Genomic DNA, 15,264 nt, shown 5'->3' with positions numbered 1-15,264 from the left:
ACAGGCCCTTGCTCCTAATGTTTTTGAGGGTCGCCAGCAGGCCCTCGCCCATAATGTTTTAGAGGGTCACCAGCAGGCCCTCACCCCTAATGTTTTAGATGGTCAGATCAGCAGCAGGCACTCGCCCCTAATGTTTTAGAGGGTCAGCTCAGCAGCACACCCTCACTCCTAAAGTTTTAGATGGTCAGTTCAGCAGCAGACCCTTAACCCTAAAGTTTTAGATGGTCAGATCATCAGCAGGCACTCGCCCCTAATGTTTTAGAGAGTCAACTCAGCATCAGGCCCCTGCCCTAATGTTTTAGATGGTCAGATCAGCAGGCCCCTGCTCCAGGGGGTCACTAGTTTTTGAGGGTCACCAGCAGGCCATCAATCAAAAATTTTCCAGGGTGTGTATGATGCCCTCCTTTATGTGTAATAAAGGGTGGATTGGAGTGCCGGTTCCATGTAATTTTTGGCAGCCCTTTCAATTAGTGCATAAGCTTTATGAGTGTAGGAGTCCCACTACCTGAACAATTGTACCACAGTGTGAATAAGGCCCTCCTTTATGTGTGCCTCTTCCTTGTAATTTTTGGCAGCTCTTGCACTTTATATACAAGTAAATACCGTATTTTTCGCCGTATAAGACGCACCGGCGTATAAGACGCACCTAGGTTTTTGGGGAGGAAAATAAGAAAAAAAATATTTTTAACCAAAAGGTGTGCTGTGGGTTTGGAACTAGGTGGTCTGTGGATGGCACTATTACTGGGGATCTGTGGATGACGGACACTGTTATGGGGGGGATCTGTGGATGACGGACACTGTTATGGGGGGATCTGTAGATGACGGACACTGTTATGGGGGGATCTGTGGATGACTGACACTGTTATGGGGGGATCTGTGGATGACGGACACTTATGGGGGGATCTGTGGATGACGGACACTGTTATGGGGGAACTGTGGATGACGGACACTGTTAGGGGGGAACTGTGGATGACGGACACTGTTATGGGGGGGATCTGTGGCTTTCACTGTTACAGGGGGATCTGTGGCTGGCACTGTTACAGGGGGGGATCTGTGGATGGCACTGTTATACATGTGTCATCCACAGACCCTCCCAGCCCATAACTGTGCCATCCACAGATCCCCCGCCGCTCCTGTATACTAATATAATATGTCTTATTCAATTAATAGTTATTAAATATGCCTCTTTATTCCTAAAAGTACCTTAAATCCGAAGCGCTTCAGTACAATGCCGGCAGGCCGGGCAGCCGGCGCGTCACTCACTGACGTCACTTGCCTGCGCCGCCTGCTTCATTCATAAAGTAGGCGGCGCAGGCACGTGACATCAGGGAGTTACGCTGCCGCCCGCCCAGCCTGCATACTACTGAAGCGCTAAGGATTTAAGGTACTATTAGGCATAAAGGGCATATTTAATAACCATTCATTGAATATGACATATTTTATTAGTACACCGGAGCGGCGGGGCGGGCCTTTAGTACAGTGACTGCACCGCCCCGCCGCTATTGCCGGCCCCAGCTCCTCCTCCCAGTCCCTCCCCGAGTCCTCGCTCTCTTTACATCGCTGCCAGCGATGTAAAACTGACTGCATTCGCCGTATAAGACGCAGGGGCATTTCTCCCCCATTTTGGGGGAAGAAAAAGTGCGTCTTATACGGCGAAAAATACGGTATACAGGAAAGAATGTTTCCTAACAATTTTTCCTCTAAAATCGATTTTATCTTTGGTTTTGTGCGTATTATTGTCAGTCTGTAAAAGTGACATACTACTCGGACAACATCGTTCCCAGGAGCAACCTGGGAGACCGAGATGCATCCAGACATCCTTCCCATGCTGTTCCCGAACCATTTCAGTGGTGTTTCCATCAATTTATGACTTTTTCATGGGAACCAGACACCCTCCGCTCTTCAGAGCAGGGGGTTCCTGGTTTAATGCTCGGGTTCTCCCATTGACTTCCATTGTGCTCCAACTGAGCATCCTGAGGTGTTCTACTCGAGCACCCAAGCACTTTGTTGCTCGACCAACACTACTGAATATTTTTAGTTTCTGAAGTTTTGTGAACAATAAGGCTAATTTCAGATGAGCGTGTCTACACTGGGAAACACGTTATAGACATTCTCCAGTGACAGGCCTGCGTTGTATTATAGTGATTTATAATGATCTGTGTCTCTGCCCAACCTCCATTTGTAATGATTTGTACTCACATAATGCCATCAGTACAAATCAGTACAGCAGAGGTCGGTCAGAGACACACAGCATTATAAATCATTATAATGCCATGCGGTCCTGCACACAAGTCTCCATAATGGGGAAATCGTGCTCCAACACGGAATGCTCATCTGTAGGCACCATTATCTAGACCAGGGATCAGAAACCCCCGGCACTCCAGCTGTTGTGAAACTACAACTACCAACAAAATTTCTGTAAAATGTATTGATTTTCTAAAAATTACAATTTTTTGATGAAAGTGTCCCTTTAAATGTTTATAATGATAACTGAAAATGTTGCATTATATTAAAGCATGTATATGCGAACTCTGTAGGCATCTAACTCTTGCAGAGCTTCCAGTTTCTGTTACCTGTTTTATGAGACTTGTTGAGTAACCTTGTGAAATGTTTTCAATCCTTACAGGCAAGCCAGTCATGATAATTACAGAGTATATGGAAAATGGCTCCTTGGATTCATTTTTAAAGGTAAAAACAAGAAACTTGCTTGTGGATGTGTTGAGTATGCTCTTGATGCCTAACAATGATCCTCACAGTATTGATCATATTGCAGTTAAAGGGTTTCTCTGGTTGAGTTGGTGAGGACTTATAGAAGAAAAGGAGGGAACACTGAGCAGAGCACCAGATGATCCATTGGTGGCCTTAGGCTTTGACACAATAATTGGCCCATAATGTTCAGTATAAAACAACTCCATTTGATGCCAAATCTGGGATTAAACAGGTTTTTCAAGAAAATGAGCTGATGGCCAGGATTGTAATAAATGTCACCTCCCTTCCCAAGCTCTTTTGCTCCAGCCATGACACCTGACACAAGTTGGCCACAACACTCAATAGGGTAGTTGGACAACTCATTGCAGGAGGGTGAACAGGTAGCCTGACTACCTCATCTGATCGCTGAGGCCAGTGATTGACTGCTGTGGTCACATGAAATAGTAGAGGACAATTGATCTTTCTGGAACGTTCTTTCAAAGAATGACGTTTTAGCCAAGAGTGATCAGTCTTTGAACAAAAGATCTTTCATATGACTATTGGATGAAAAATTCAATCATGGCTGACTTTTTTTCAAACAATTAGGGTCTGTCATTGGTCAGGGTCTATCAGCAAATAATTATTTTTGTTAAAGTTTAACTGATTAATGATCTCTTTGTTTAAAATCAACAGTTTTAATCCTCTTTAGACTGTGTTTGGGTACCTTTAGAGCTTATTGATGATATATCCTGAGTATGCAAGGACGCCAAAATGTATGATGTCATTAAAGGGGTTTTCAGAGTGTTTGATATCCTCAGGATAGGCCATCAGTATCTGATCTATGGTGATCCAACTCCCAGCATCCCTTCTGATCAGCTGTTTGTAGAGTCCACTGTTCCTCGCAGCTAACCAAGAAAAGCATTGTCCATTGGATAGCACCTGTGCTTGGTATCACAGCTCATCCCCATTCACTTGAATGTGACTGAACTGTGCCTAGGCCATGTGATTGATGAACATGATGTCACTGGTCCATTGATTTAGGAAAAGATTTCTCTCCCCCCTGCTTACTAGAGCAACAAAACCCATTCAAACAGCTGATCAGCAGGGATGCCTGTAGTCGGAACCCAATCGATCAAATATTGATGGTCATTAGTGTAAAACACTTAGAAAACTGCCTTTCTATATAGATGGAGGTGTGGCCAAAGGATCCCCAGTCAAATTCTTTTATGTAATTCTCCCACTTATCTAACCTTGCCCTGTAATTAAAAGTGACTGAAACTGATGATTTAGGTGGGCCTGGAAACTGTCTAATGTGTTTGGGGTTGACTCGACTCCCACTCAATGTTAGATTTCAGGGAAAAGAAGGGTCATTCATGTTGGATTTCAAAATGCCTGAGCTGTTTTATTCCTCTCCCTCTTGTAAGAACACATCTGCTTAGCTGAGCACAGGGTATATGTGTACAGTATAGGGTAAGGGAGGTTTTGAACGACTAGCTGCCGGCCAAATGATCAATAGACAGCTATTTAAGTTGTATGGCCACTGTTACTGATGGCACCAAAAAGTTGAGAAAGCTTTATAACCTCAAGTAGCAGAATTGTATGTCCACTTATAAGAAAGCTACATAATTAATAATGTAAGTGAAAAGCATATCTCAGTCTTAATCGAGGACAATTAAATATTTGAAGGACACAGGAAACTCAGTCAGGGATGCTGCCTCAGCATATACAAAAAAGGTTCCTATAATGTTTTTATAGCAGTAAGTTTTGCCTGAACAATTGTTTAATTGCCCACTTATTTTAGAAATGTTTTATATTAAAATGCTGCAATCACATTTGCAATGTAAAAGATTACTGACCCCTTTCAATTTATCATCTGTGTCCCCCATGGATCGCTGATCACTGCCGCATAAAATTTACACTTGTAAAGTATTCAGCTCATTCAAAATATATTTTCTATAGAATTGTCAAGGATCTTTGCACATTCAGTTATTCTGAAGTCTGCAATGTCCTGCTGGATTCCGGATATAGATTGTTTTTGCAAGAGTAGGTACATCTCGCAATATCACGCTGCAGCAGGCCACTCTGATGGAAAGCATCAGAGTGGGGAATGTAGCTCCAAACAACTTCCCATTGGCATATTGGGGGCCTTAAATTTTAGGGGCCAGATGTTGCAAACATTAAAATGAAACTGCCATACTCAGTCAATGGAGAAATCAAGAAGACACGCACAGATGGCATGCGTGTTCTGTCAGTGATTCTCAAGGTCCATTGGTTGAAGTTGCGCTGGAAACTAGTTTTCAGTCTAGTAGGACACATGAACCTAGCCAAAAACCTTCATGAGTATCATCACGAATATGCAGAGAGTCCCTGAGGAGCCTGTGTAGAGGATGGGAGCAGGAGTAGCGCTCATGAAGTGTTGCGTCACGATGTGCTCCCTCAGTCCATTGCTTCTTGGGGTTTGGTGCAATGGAAATGCAATACTGAAGACTAGGACCAGTATTAAACGTAACAAAGTCTTCTTACTAAGTGCAATGTAGAACCTCAAATACATTCAGTAGCAGCAGACTAAGTGCAAACCTCTCTGGCACCAGTAAGGATTATGGAGGCAGGTTGGATGGTGGCAATTTAGCACTTGTGTTGTACTGACCTAGTAGTATCTTGGGTGATGGGTGTCTTTGCTGGTTGTAGCACTTCACACTGCTGTCTACCATCTCAAGACTTTATTTGAAGAAGGTTTGAGTATTTTTTCCTGGAGTATCTGTAACAGGACAGGAGCTCTGCAATGTGTTTCCTCTCTCTTCTGTCTCTGGACAGGAACGTACCCTCTTGGTAGAAAGCAGGAGCAGCCCAAAAGAGGGGAGGGAGAGGGTGGTTAGCCCTTTTCCTGCCAACCTTTGCCCCTTTGCCATCTATTCCTTTCTGGGAACTACAGCCAGAAGCAAACAGTAAAATACATGACAATGCAAACTATATACAAATTGTAGCACCCCCAGGTCTGGGGTATTACAGATGAACCACTGACCATCTTGTCAAACTTGTCATCATGGGCACGGACATGTGAAAGAGTCACCCAAAAAACTTGCCCATCACCCAAAAAACTTGTTTAGCAGGTGCTTGAATGATTCATGTCGCAAGTTAAATTGCCTTTTGTTGGCAGCATATCTTCCTGAGTAAAGTGGGATGTACTACCACAAAGTGAAAAGGGAGAAAGGCATGAACCATTGTATTAACAATCATTCTTCCCACTTTCATTTTGGATTGAGCCATGATAAAGACCCTTTAAACAAGTACCGATTGTCTAATGGCACTCGTTACCGAGCCGGCATTGGGCCACGTAACAGAACCCTAAGAATATTGCCATTCTTCTTCCGCTGTATCATTCACCTTGTTTGCTCCTATTGTCAGGTTTAGCGATCTTAGAACCCCCAAGACGTGTTTCATCTTCTTCTGGTTTAATTGCGTACTTTTAATAACATTTGATTTTTTTCCTCTTATCCTGCTCGAGCAGGGATTGAAATCCAGGTTAATTCTAAAATCAATCCCAAGTAATTAGCTCACTATTCGCCTGCGTCCTCCCCTTAAATTTCTTGTAGAAAAGAGACATGGGGTTGGTAAAATCCCTTGCGTTACCTCGGGCAGCTTAAGATTTAGAGATAGCAGAATAATAGAAGTGTTTGCTACAGGTGGTTAATCAAATGAAAATGAAAACCGGAATTAGGAGCAGAGCATTCTGGTCATCTTGTCATTGCTACAGCTCATTATATGGCTGCGGCTTAGAAACATACTTGGCTTCTCTGCAGAAGCTGCTCTTTGTTGGTGCCTCTGCTGAATGATTAAAGGGGTTGTCTAGTTTAAAAAGGATCCCGAACACCAAATATGATTCAACTGCAATAAAGAATAGCTCGTTACTTACCTGTCAGCTCCCACACAGCCCCTCCAGTTCTCCTAGCGGACTCTGTTTACCCAGCTACAGCGGTGAGATCATGTGGACATGTGCCTGCTGCAGCCAATCATTGGCCTCAGCAGTGCAACGAATAGGCCAGTGATTGGCTGCAGTGGTTACATGTTGTCAACATGACATCACTGCCGCAGATGGGTAAACAGAGTCCTGCCAGGAGAACCAGATCGGTGGTGCAGAATCTGTTGGGTAACAATCTATTCTTTCACAAAAGGATCGCATGTGCTCCATATAACCTAATATGGCAAATGGAAGGGGTTGTTCTTGTGAGACATCCTTTTTTTTTTTCTACCTACATGACAATAAATGTGCCTGTCCGGTTATGTCTGAACTCACACTCTACTTCCCGCCCTGCTCCGCAGCCATTTTGGGAAAGTGGCCAACAAGGATCTAAATGCCCAAACACTCATGAAATTTGTGCAAGCATGGCGTGCGGCAAACTTTGAAGGCATTGTCCCCTACAAGCAAAGTTCTGTAATATCATACCCTTTGAGGACCAAGGGACGTATTTGTCCCATGTTTTTAATTGCCTGTATCGTCTAAATAAGAACTTTAAATATATATATTTTTTTGTTGGAGTCAAAATATTAGTTCTTATCAACAAATGGATCTAGCTTTTCGCCAGTTATTTCATGAAATGGCTTAGTTACAGCAACTGAAGTGTACGAACTTCAGTTGCTGTAACAAAAAAATTTAGCTTCTTTTGGCCTTCCATTAAAAGTGACCTAAATAGTCACATTTGTCCCGTGTCATAACTCCTTCCCCAAAAATGACACAAGTGTGGAAATGGTTTTATTTATTGTTCAAATACATTCTTAAATGGAAAAAAATATAATTATTTTTATATTGATGACGGTAATCTTATGGTCATGCCACCCAGACAATGGCGGTACAGTATGGTCCCATATACTACACTGGGTACCATACTACATCTCTGTAAGCTTGTACAACACTGTATTACAGCTCTGTGCCTCTGATCTGTGCATGACTGTGCAGACAAAATACTGTGATTCTAATGCAGTGCTATTCATAATGAGATGTCTGACATAAGAGACAGATCACTTCATTATTGGGCAGAATTCTCTACCTATTAAGTCAGCCCCATAAAAGTGAACGGATCCGCATCCGCGCTTGCAACGTGCGCTTCCCATTCATTTCTATGGGACTTCCAAAAATTGCCAAGTGCATCGAATGGAGGGCGGCTGTGCATGCGTGGCACTCTGTTCTTCACTTTGCAAGCCTCCTTTCTAGAGAAAGGTGCTGTCCCAGAGGTGGGACCTGCAGCTATCAGACATTGGTGGCATAATCTAGTGATATCCCAGCTTTGTTTCAGATGACACAACCTCCTAAGGGCTCATTCACACGAACGTATTTTGCGTTCCGTATACGGGCTGTTTTCTGCGTTCTGCATACGGTCCATATATGGAACCATTAATTTCAATGGGAATTTCTATGATGGGCCTCCTGTTCCGTTCCGCAAATTGCGGAAAGGCACCCGGGTGGCATCCGTTTTTTGCGGATTGGCAATTTGCGGACCGCAAAAAACGTCACGGTGGTGTGAACAAGCCCTTAACCTGAGGATAAGTTATTGATATTTTAAAGGGTTGTATAGGATTAGAAAAACATGTTTACTTTCTTCCAAAAACAGCACCACGCTTGTCTACAGGTTGTGTGCAGTATCGCAACTCAACCCCAATCACTTCAATCGAACCAAGCTGCAGTAGTGGACACAACCCATGGACGGGTGTTTCACTGTTTGTGGAAGGAAGGGGCCATGTTGTTCTAATCCTGGATAACCCCTTTAAGCCCCGGACAGCCCCTTTAACACTGTGTTGTCATTGAAGCCTAATGCAGGACAACTGCAATGAAGACTGACATTCAACATAAATTGTGAAGAATTTCAGAGAAAGTCTAATGCATTTCTTTATGATTAAACTCAAGTCGTATTTCAAACCTGTATATAATGTAGGAAATCTGAAAGCCATGTGATATTCAACAAAGGTCCCTGAAATGACTGTGCTAATGTACACTCAAAAAGCTGAAGAAGGGGCTCAAGAGGGAACTAGAATAGAAGTTTCTGCACATAATATGCCTCTAATTGATTGAATGCTCTCCGATGATGACAAAGAGAAACTCTTAGCAATAAAAGTGTGGGGAAAAGGGAGAACCTTGTAGTCTGGAAATGAAATGGTGTCCTTGAGGTCTGCCAACGTAGTTACATGGAGGATGTTTGCACTGCTGATAACCATGTACTATTTTATATACTGCAGGTGTTTCTCCAAAAGTCTTGCAAATAGATATTAAAAGAGCTAATTGCGCTATTTCACCACCCACTGGTGTTATCGGCAAGGATATCAGAATGCAAACTTCCCACCCAAAATACTGCAGCATTCAGAAGGACAAAAGCTCAATCCACAACTATCAGCCATGAGATTCCCAGGACCATGTGTGTTTTAATTTTATTGAGTGTGCATGTCCTGTCTGTGTATGTATAACTGTTATAAGGCAAGTCCCACTTCTTCGTACATTATCGCAGACTTGACATTCACCCAGAGGTAGTATTTCAACAACAAAGCAGTCTCTTACTATCTTCCCTATCCAAAATGCTGATCTAAACAGTGACCAACAATGTAAGAAGAGATTTTCTTAAGTAGACAACACTCAATCCTTTGAAATCGTTGGCGTCTTGCTTTATCAAGTAAATTATGCTGAAATGGTACTTTATTGTTGAATTCAGTTAGTTTGCATCACCATATTGGTGACTGTACAGAAAATGTTTTTGGTTACAAGTTAGAACCATGTGGAACTGTAATAGACTACTTAATACTAAATCTACCAAGATAAATCCCTCTCGCTACTTCTAAATAGTGCCAAAGCTAGGCAGATTTGCTTTTCAGGTACCTAGGAAATCTGGGTTATCACAATGTGGAGTTAGAATATACTGCAGAATACTAAATCTACCAAGATAAATTTCCATCCCAACTCGATTACATACAAATTAGTGATGAGCAAAGTTTAGAAAAATTTCGCCAAACTTTGTCAAGAAATCCAATTTTTTACAAATTACTTAGTCACATATCACTTTTCATTCTATGGAGTGGGTGCAATGATGGGGAAAGGCAATTGCACTGCCCCCTCCTTCATTTAACCCTGCAGATGCTGTGTTCAACACTGATTGTGACATCTGAGACTCACATTCAGATGCTCAGGGGGGTTAATCCGGGGTTAAAGAAAAATAAAATTATACTCACCTCATCTACTTGCTCGCGGGGAGGCCATACTCTTCCATCTTGATTGAAGAAACCCCACCAAAGGACCTGCAGTGAGCGTGATGATGTCACCATGAGATTACACTGGCTACGCTTGGTGACCTCATCACTGATGACATCACCATATGCAGGTCCTTTGGTGGCTTTTCTTCAATCAAGATGGAGTGGACGGCCTCTCGGCAATGAAGTGGATGAGGTGAGCATAATTTTTTTATTTTTAGATACCATTTTAGGAAAAATCAATATATTACCATAAAGCGCCAGGAAATTTTGCTTTGCAGCGGATCAAATTTTCCTAAACTTCGGATTGAATTCCGCTTCGTATGCTTCGATTTGCTCCACACTAATACAAATATAAACAAGGCAAGGGTTTGTGGCAATATTATAGGGAGAGGGGTTTTAGAGGAGAGAACTACAACCCCCAGCATGCTCAGACTGTTATTATGGAGCATCAGTGGACATTACATAGAGAAGGGTATAAGAAGAAATAACTACAACTCCAAACATGTTCAGACTATTATTATGGGGCATCAGTGGACATTACATGAAGAGGGATATAAGAGGCAAAAATTGGAACTCCAAGTAAGTCCCGACTGTTAAACATTACATGGAGAGGGGTATAAGAGGAGAGAACTACAACTTTCATCATGTCCAAACTGTTATTATGGGGCCCTGAGTGGACATTAAATGGAGAGGGGTATAAGAGGAGAGAACTACAACTCCCAGCACGTCCAGATTGTTATTATGGTGCATTAGTGGTCATCACATGGAGAGCGATATAAGAGAGAAATACAACTCCCATCATTTCTAGGATGTTATTATGGGCTATCAGAAGACATAACTTATAGAGGGAAGCCACTAACCTGTCATATACACACAGTACAGGTGCTCCACCTATATAGTAACAGGTCCTTCAACGCTTCTGTCCACTGCTGAGCTCTCTCTCAATGGGTAAATTGGTTGAAATGAAATTGGCTGGACTGGAGTGAGCACCTTTAAAAGGCAGGGAGGTTTTGTGAGATGCTGCTGAAGTTTTGCAGCTTCCATACTTTTCCATACTGTTTCCATACTGTTAAAGTGAACACAGTGTTAAGCCTCCTGTGAGCTCTGCTCCTGCACAAAGTCGGTCTCTAGCCAAAGATGGAGATGAATAGAGAGAATACCCTTCACTGACAGCAGGATATTTAACAGCTTTTTGCAGCAGATTGCATATATTTTTCTTGTTTTTCAAGGTTTAGCGGCCCTTTAAAGGAGTTCTCTGGGAAACCGTTGCACGTACCATCAGCTCAGGGGGGTGGCGATGGGTAGTCCATGTGCGCCTACCTTCGCCAACCTATATCTGGGCTGGTGGGAACGTGAAATAGTGTTTGCGGATGAGAATAGCTGGGCAGAGCACATCTGTTTGTGGCTGCGTTATATCGACGATGTATTAATTGTGTGGTCAGGAAGTAAAATGGAATTCGACAACTTTGCACTGTCACGGGTGAAACCTTCACCATTAGATGATTCATCAACTGCCGTACAATAGGGGTGGTATACCTGGCCACGTGTGTTTGTGGTAAACAATATGTGATAAAAACGGCGCGTGAATTTCGCATAAGGTGCGGATACCCCGATTGCGAAACATGTCTTTTCCTAACATAATCAGGGCTTTGGGATGGTCAAATTCCAAGGTGTGGAAGTAATCAAAAGATTCCCAAGAGGTGGAGACTTGGATAAAATATTGCTACAGAAAAAAAACCACTGTGGATATTTAGGGACTTAATGATTACAACTCATTTACTTGCTTTATCTAGAGCGACCTAAGTCCTGGTTTGTCCGTTGCTCCTATATATTGATCATCATTTCCAAATGTAGCATGGGTACATCTGGTTTATTGCACAATTATTATATCTAATTGTGCGATCTATTGTTTTTACTAAGCTAACTAAGGTTGTGCTATGTATTTTCATCATTTATTCGGTACACTATGCAGGGGCATGCTGATCTTGTTACGATTGTGAGTGGGTTAGCAGCCCCTGACAGCTCTCACCTTACCGTTCTTGCATTGATCCCTGCTCATTTGTTATATAGACCGCCGACTTATTCCCTACGAACTATAACATGTGATGTTTTGACATCCTGGGTAGATCACTCCGCTGATTGGCCGATGTGATGGGCGGAGCTTAACCATGGCTGGACCACGCCCCAGCCTTGTTGATTGTCTGGCCCAGGGGCTCGATCTCTTTGAGGGGAGGAACCTCCTCCTCTTATTCTGGCGGCCGCGTACGGCCACTCTAGTGCTGTTTGCCGCGGCCTCTGCACATGGGGCCGGTGGCTTGTTTGCTTCAAAACTGTACCCTGTGAAGAGCAATGCTCTTGGTTGTGCTTTTGATGAGCCATTATTGGTGAAACGCGTAGAGCAACTTCAGCAGTCAGGGTGTACTATGTGTACCAATAGTTAGTCAGTGAAACAGGTTGATTTGTGCCCCTATCACAGCCATTGCCTGCACATGTCTATCAAGTGGACACCTGGTGCCTTGGCAAGCAATCAGATATGGACAGATGTTTATCAACCTAATCTGCAGGTACACATCTAGCCTCCTCCTCCTCTCTACTTGTCAGGGATTATGATTCTGAATACAGATGATAAGAACTTTAGCTGAATCTCTGGGGAATTTAGTTCATGAGGAGACATGAAGTACAGAGAGGACGGACAGGTTGTGGTAATATGTTGCTGTGGTAATGGAGACTATAAACAAGTGCTGCTGCTCATTATCCACACCTCACCCTCCTCTCCTGTCTCCTCATCCTCTCCATTCCCACAGATATTCACCTGTATTCAGGATCATGATTCCTGTCAAACAGATAGGTGGATGAGGCAGCACTATGGCTAATTGTGGTAATGTAACTTGTCCTCCTGTGAGATTAGGACAGGTTTTGTGTGTACTGATAGGACGGCGGCCATTTTATTTCTCCTAATGATTGCTCTTTAGACAAAACAAGGCATTATAACTTATAAAAGGTATTTGGTAATATATTTATCATCAAATAATATTTAAGTATTTTCATTTTTTTAATTCCTGGAAAACCCCTTTAAGAACACATGCATGCTTAGTTAAGCCAAGCACACATGTGTATAAAGGAGTGGATTGTTATAAATTGCTTGTTTGGCCAACAGCAGTCTAAAGTTTATGGCAGTCATATACTTCTTATTCTTGGGTCCATCAAGCTGCAATTGATGCAGTTTTTGGAGAACCTCTAAAGAAGAAAATGTTGAATGCCAAATGTAGCAGTATGTAGTGTTGAGCATGAATATTCAATATCGCCACTTTGAGAATTCGCTAATATTTAGAATATAGTGCTATATATTCGTATTCGCGAATAGTGTTGATCGCAAATATTCTAATCGCTAATTTTTATCGCAAATATATTAAATGGCCGATTTTTGCAATCAAGTAAATAATGACTGGAGATCACAAATTCTCGAATTTGCTAATTTATGGCGAATATTCGGCCGAAAGTTTGCGAAATATCGCAAATTCGAATATTGCCCATGCCGCTAATCACTAGCAGTATTTTGTCTGACCATAATTTTTCCATGTCATGCCATCATTTTCTCCTCAAGGTAAAACGGTGTTTTAATTTCCCCCCATTGTACTTACATATGGCAACTATACTGCTGTTCTTCAGTATCAAGAAATGAAGGTCATGAGATAAATTTCTATGGGGAGTAGATCATTTCTCTTCTCCTACGGGATCTACCAACCCTCTATTTAAGGGTTTCATAGGCAGCAGCTTTATATTATTTCATTAAGATAAAACAACAACATAGAAACATTTCCCTGAAGGTCATCATGATACATACATAATAGATGTAATCAGGCAGAAGATAAGCAATAACCGAGAGCCAGCTGCAAGTCAGCTAATAATGCCAGCAATTAACCAAAGACAAGGTCAGACACAATAGCATAGGAAGCACAGTGCTCTCCTAGTATACCAGTAGCTTAAAATACACACTAAAATTAAGACGATGAAATGAGGACACTATGAAAAGGAGGTAACAAAATGAGTATTTTATTATTTTCCGTAAGCTGTTATTTTTCAGTCTGAATATGAGCAGTTGTCATTTATCTCATATGGGATCAAGTAATATGCAGAGGTGTAAACCTTGACCCCTACTGCAAAATGTGTAACCAAGTCCATCATCTACCGTTATAGTACTGGCTACTCCTATAGCTACTCCCCTTATCTTTTAAGGCCCTGGACAGTGGACATTACATGGGGAGAGGTAGAAGGGGAGAGAACTACAACTCCCAGCATGTTCAGATTGTTATTATGGTACTTTTAGTACAGGTGTCTTTTTGTGAACCCTTCCAGCAGAAGTGCCCAAGTAAAGACTGTACCCTATATAGCTACTCCCCTTATCCTTTAAGGCCCTGGATTGGGACAATAATCATGGATGAACGTTCGTACGAACAATCAACCCCATACCGATCTATTGTTTGTGGGCAGCACGGCCCTGTTAACAAAGGACGATGTACAGCCCAACAATGATGACTTTATGTGCCACATAAAAGATAAGCATGGCACCTTTCCACATGACACTTAAAGGGCGCCTGTCAGCAGAAACAGAATCAACCCTAATAAACTAGACATACTGCATGGAAGAGTTGATTCTGCAGATTACTATGATATCTGTCGAAAATAGGTTTCAGCATTCCAAAAAAAAAAAAAATGTCTTGCACTTGCTTTGCACACATTTCGTTTTCAGACACTAGCAATCCGCTAGTGTCTGATATACCATACAAGCTAAGTATTATATTGTAAAAAGAATACAGCGGCTCACTATCAATTTGTATGGAAAGGTGCTCACCCTCAGGTCCTACCCTCAGGACCAAAGAAAGTGGTATAATGTATATAAGGATGAGGGGGCACACTCATAAGAAAAACACTTATAGGATGATGTAAACTAGATTTAATAGACAATAAAAACAAACCCCCTAAAATACACATAAAACATACATCAAAAATTATGATAAATTTTGGATATGCGATATGCAGCAATCAAATGCAATAGATGGCAACAGAATAACGCCAATGTCCCACTGGTAGATATAACAATTGCTATCGTGTTGTTAGTACACGATATGGTGGTAATGTGACCTATAGTATTCCGTTTGGGAATTTGTGGCGTCAAACTTGTTGATAATAAGTGTCCCTCACTATAGATGTAGCACTCTAGCCCCTTTGGGGTGATGTTATAGAGCCCGCACCGTGCTATATCTCAGGACAATGTTCCAACTGGAGATTGGGTATCTCAGCGTTAAAGTCCTGTGCCTTTGAATACGTATGGCACTCCGTTCACTT

At 42.1% G+C, this 15,264-nt stretch overlaps 1 protein-coding gene across 2 annotated transcripts in view; it reads left to right on the top strand.

Annotated features, from left to right (window-relative positions):
* Positions 1–15,264, top strand: part of LOC122934297 (ephrin type-A receptor 3-like) — a 259,114-nt gene that overhangs the window by 203,114 nt on the left and 40,736 nt on the right. For both annotated transcript variants that reach the window (XM_044289666.1, XM_044289665.1), the window contains one exon: positions 2,627–2,688. In XM_044289666.1, the coding sequence (XP_044145601.1) occupies positions 2,627–2,688 (62 nt within the window). The remainder of the gene's footprint in view (positions 1–2,626; positions 2,689–15,264) is intronic.

The sequence above is a fragment of the Bufo gargarizans genome, chromosome 4 (assembly GCF_014858855.1).
Source record: "Bufo gargarizans isolate SCDJY-AF-19 chromosome 4, ASM1485885v1, whole genome shotgun sequence".
Lineage (NCBI taxonomy): Eukaryota > Metazoa > Chordata > Amphibia > Anura > Bufonidae > Bufo > Bufo gargarizans.
Note: the sequence above shows the minus strand (reverse complement) of the source record. Positions and strands in the feature narration are given on the sequence as shown.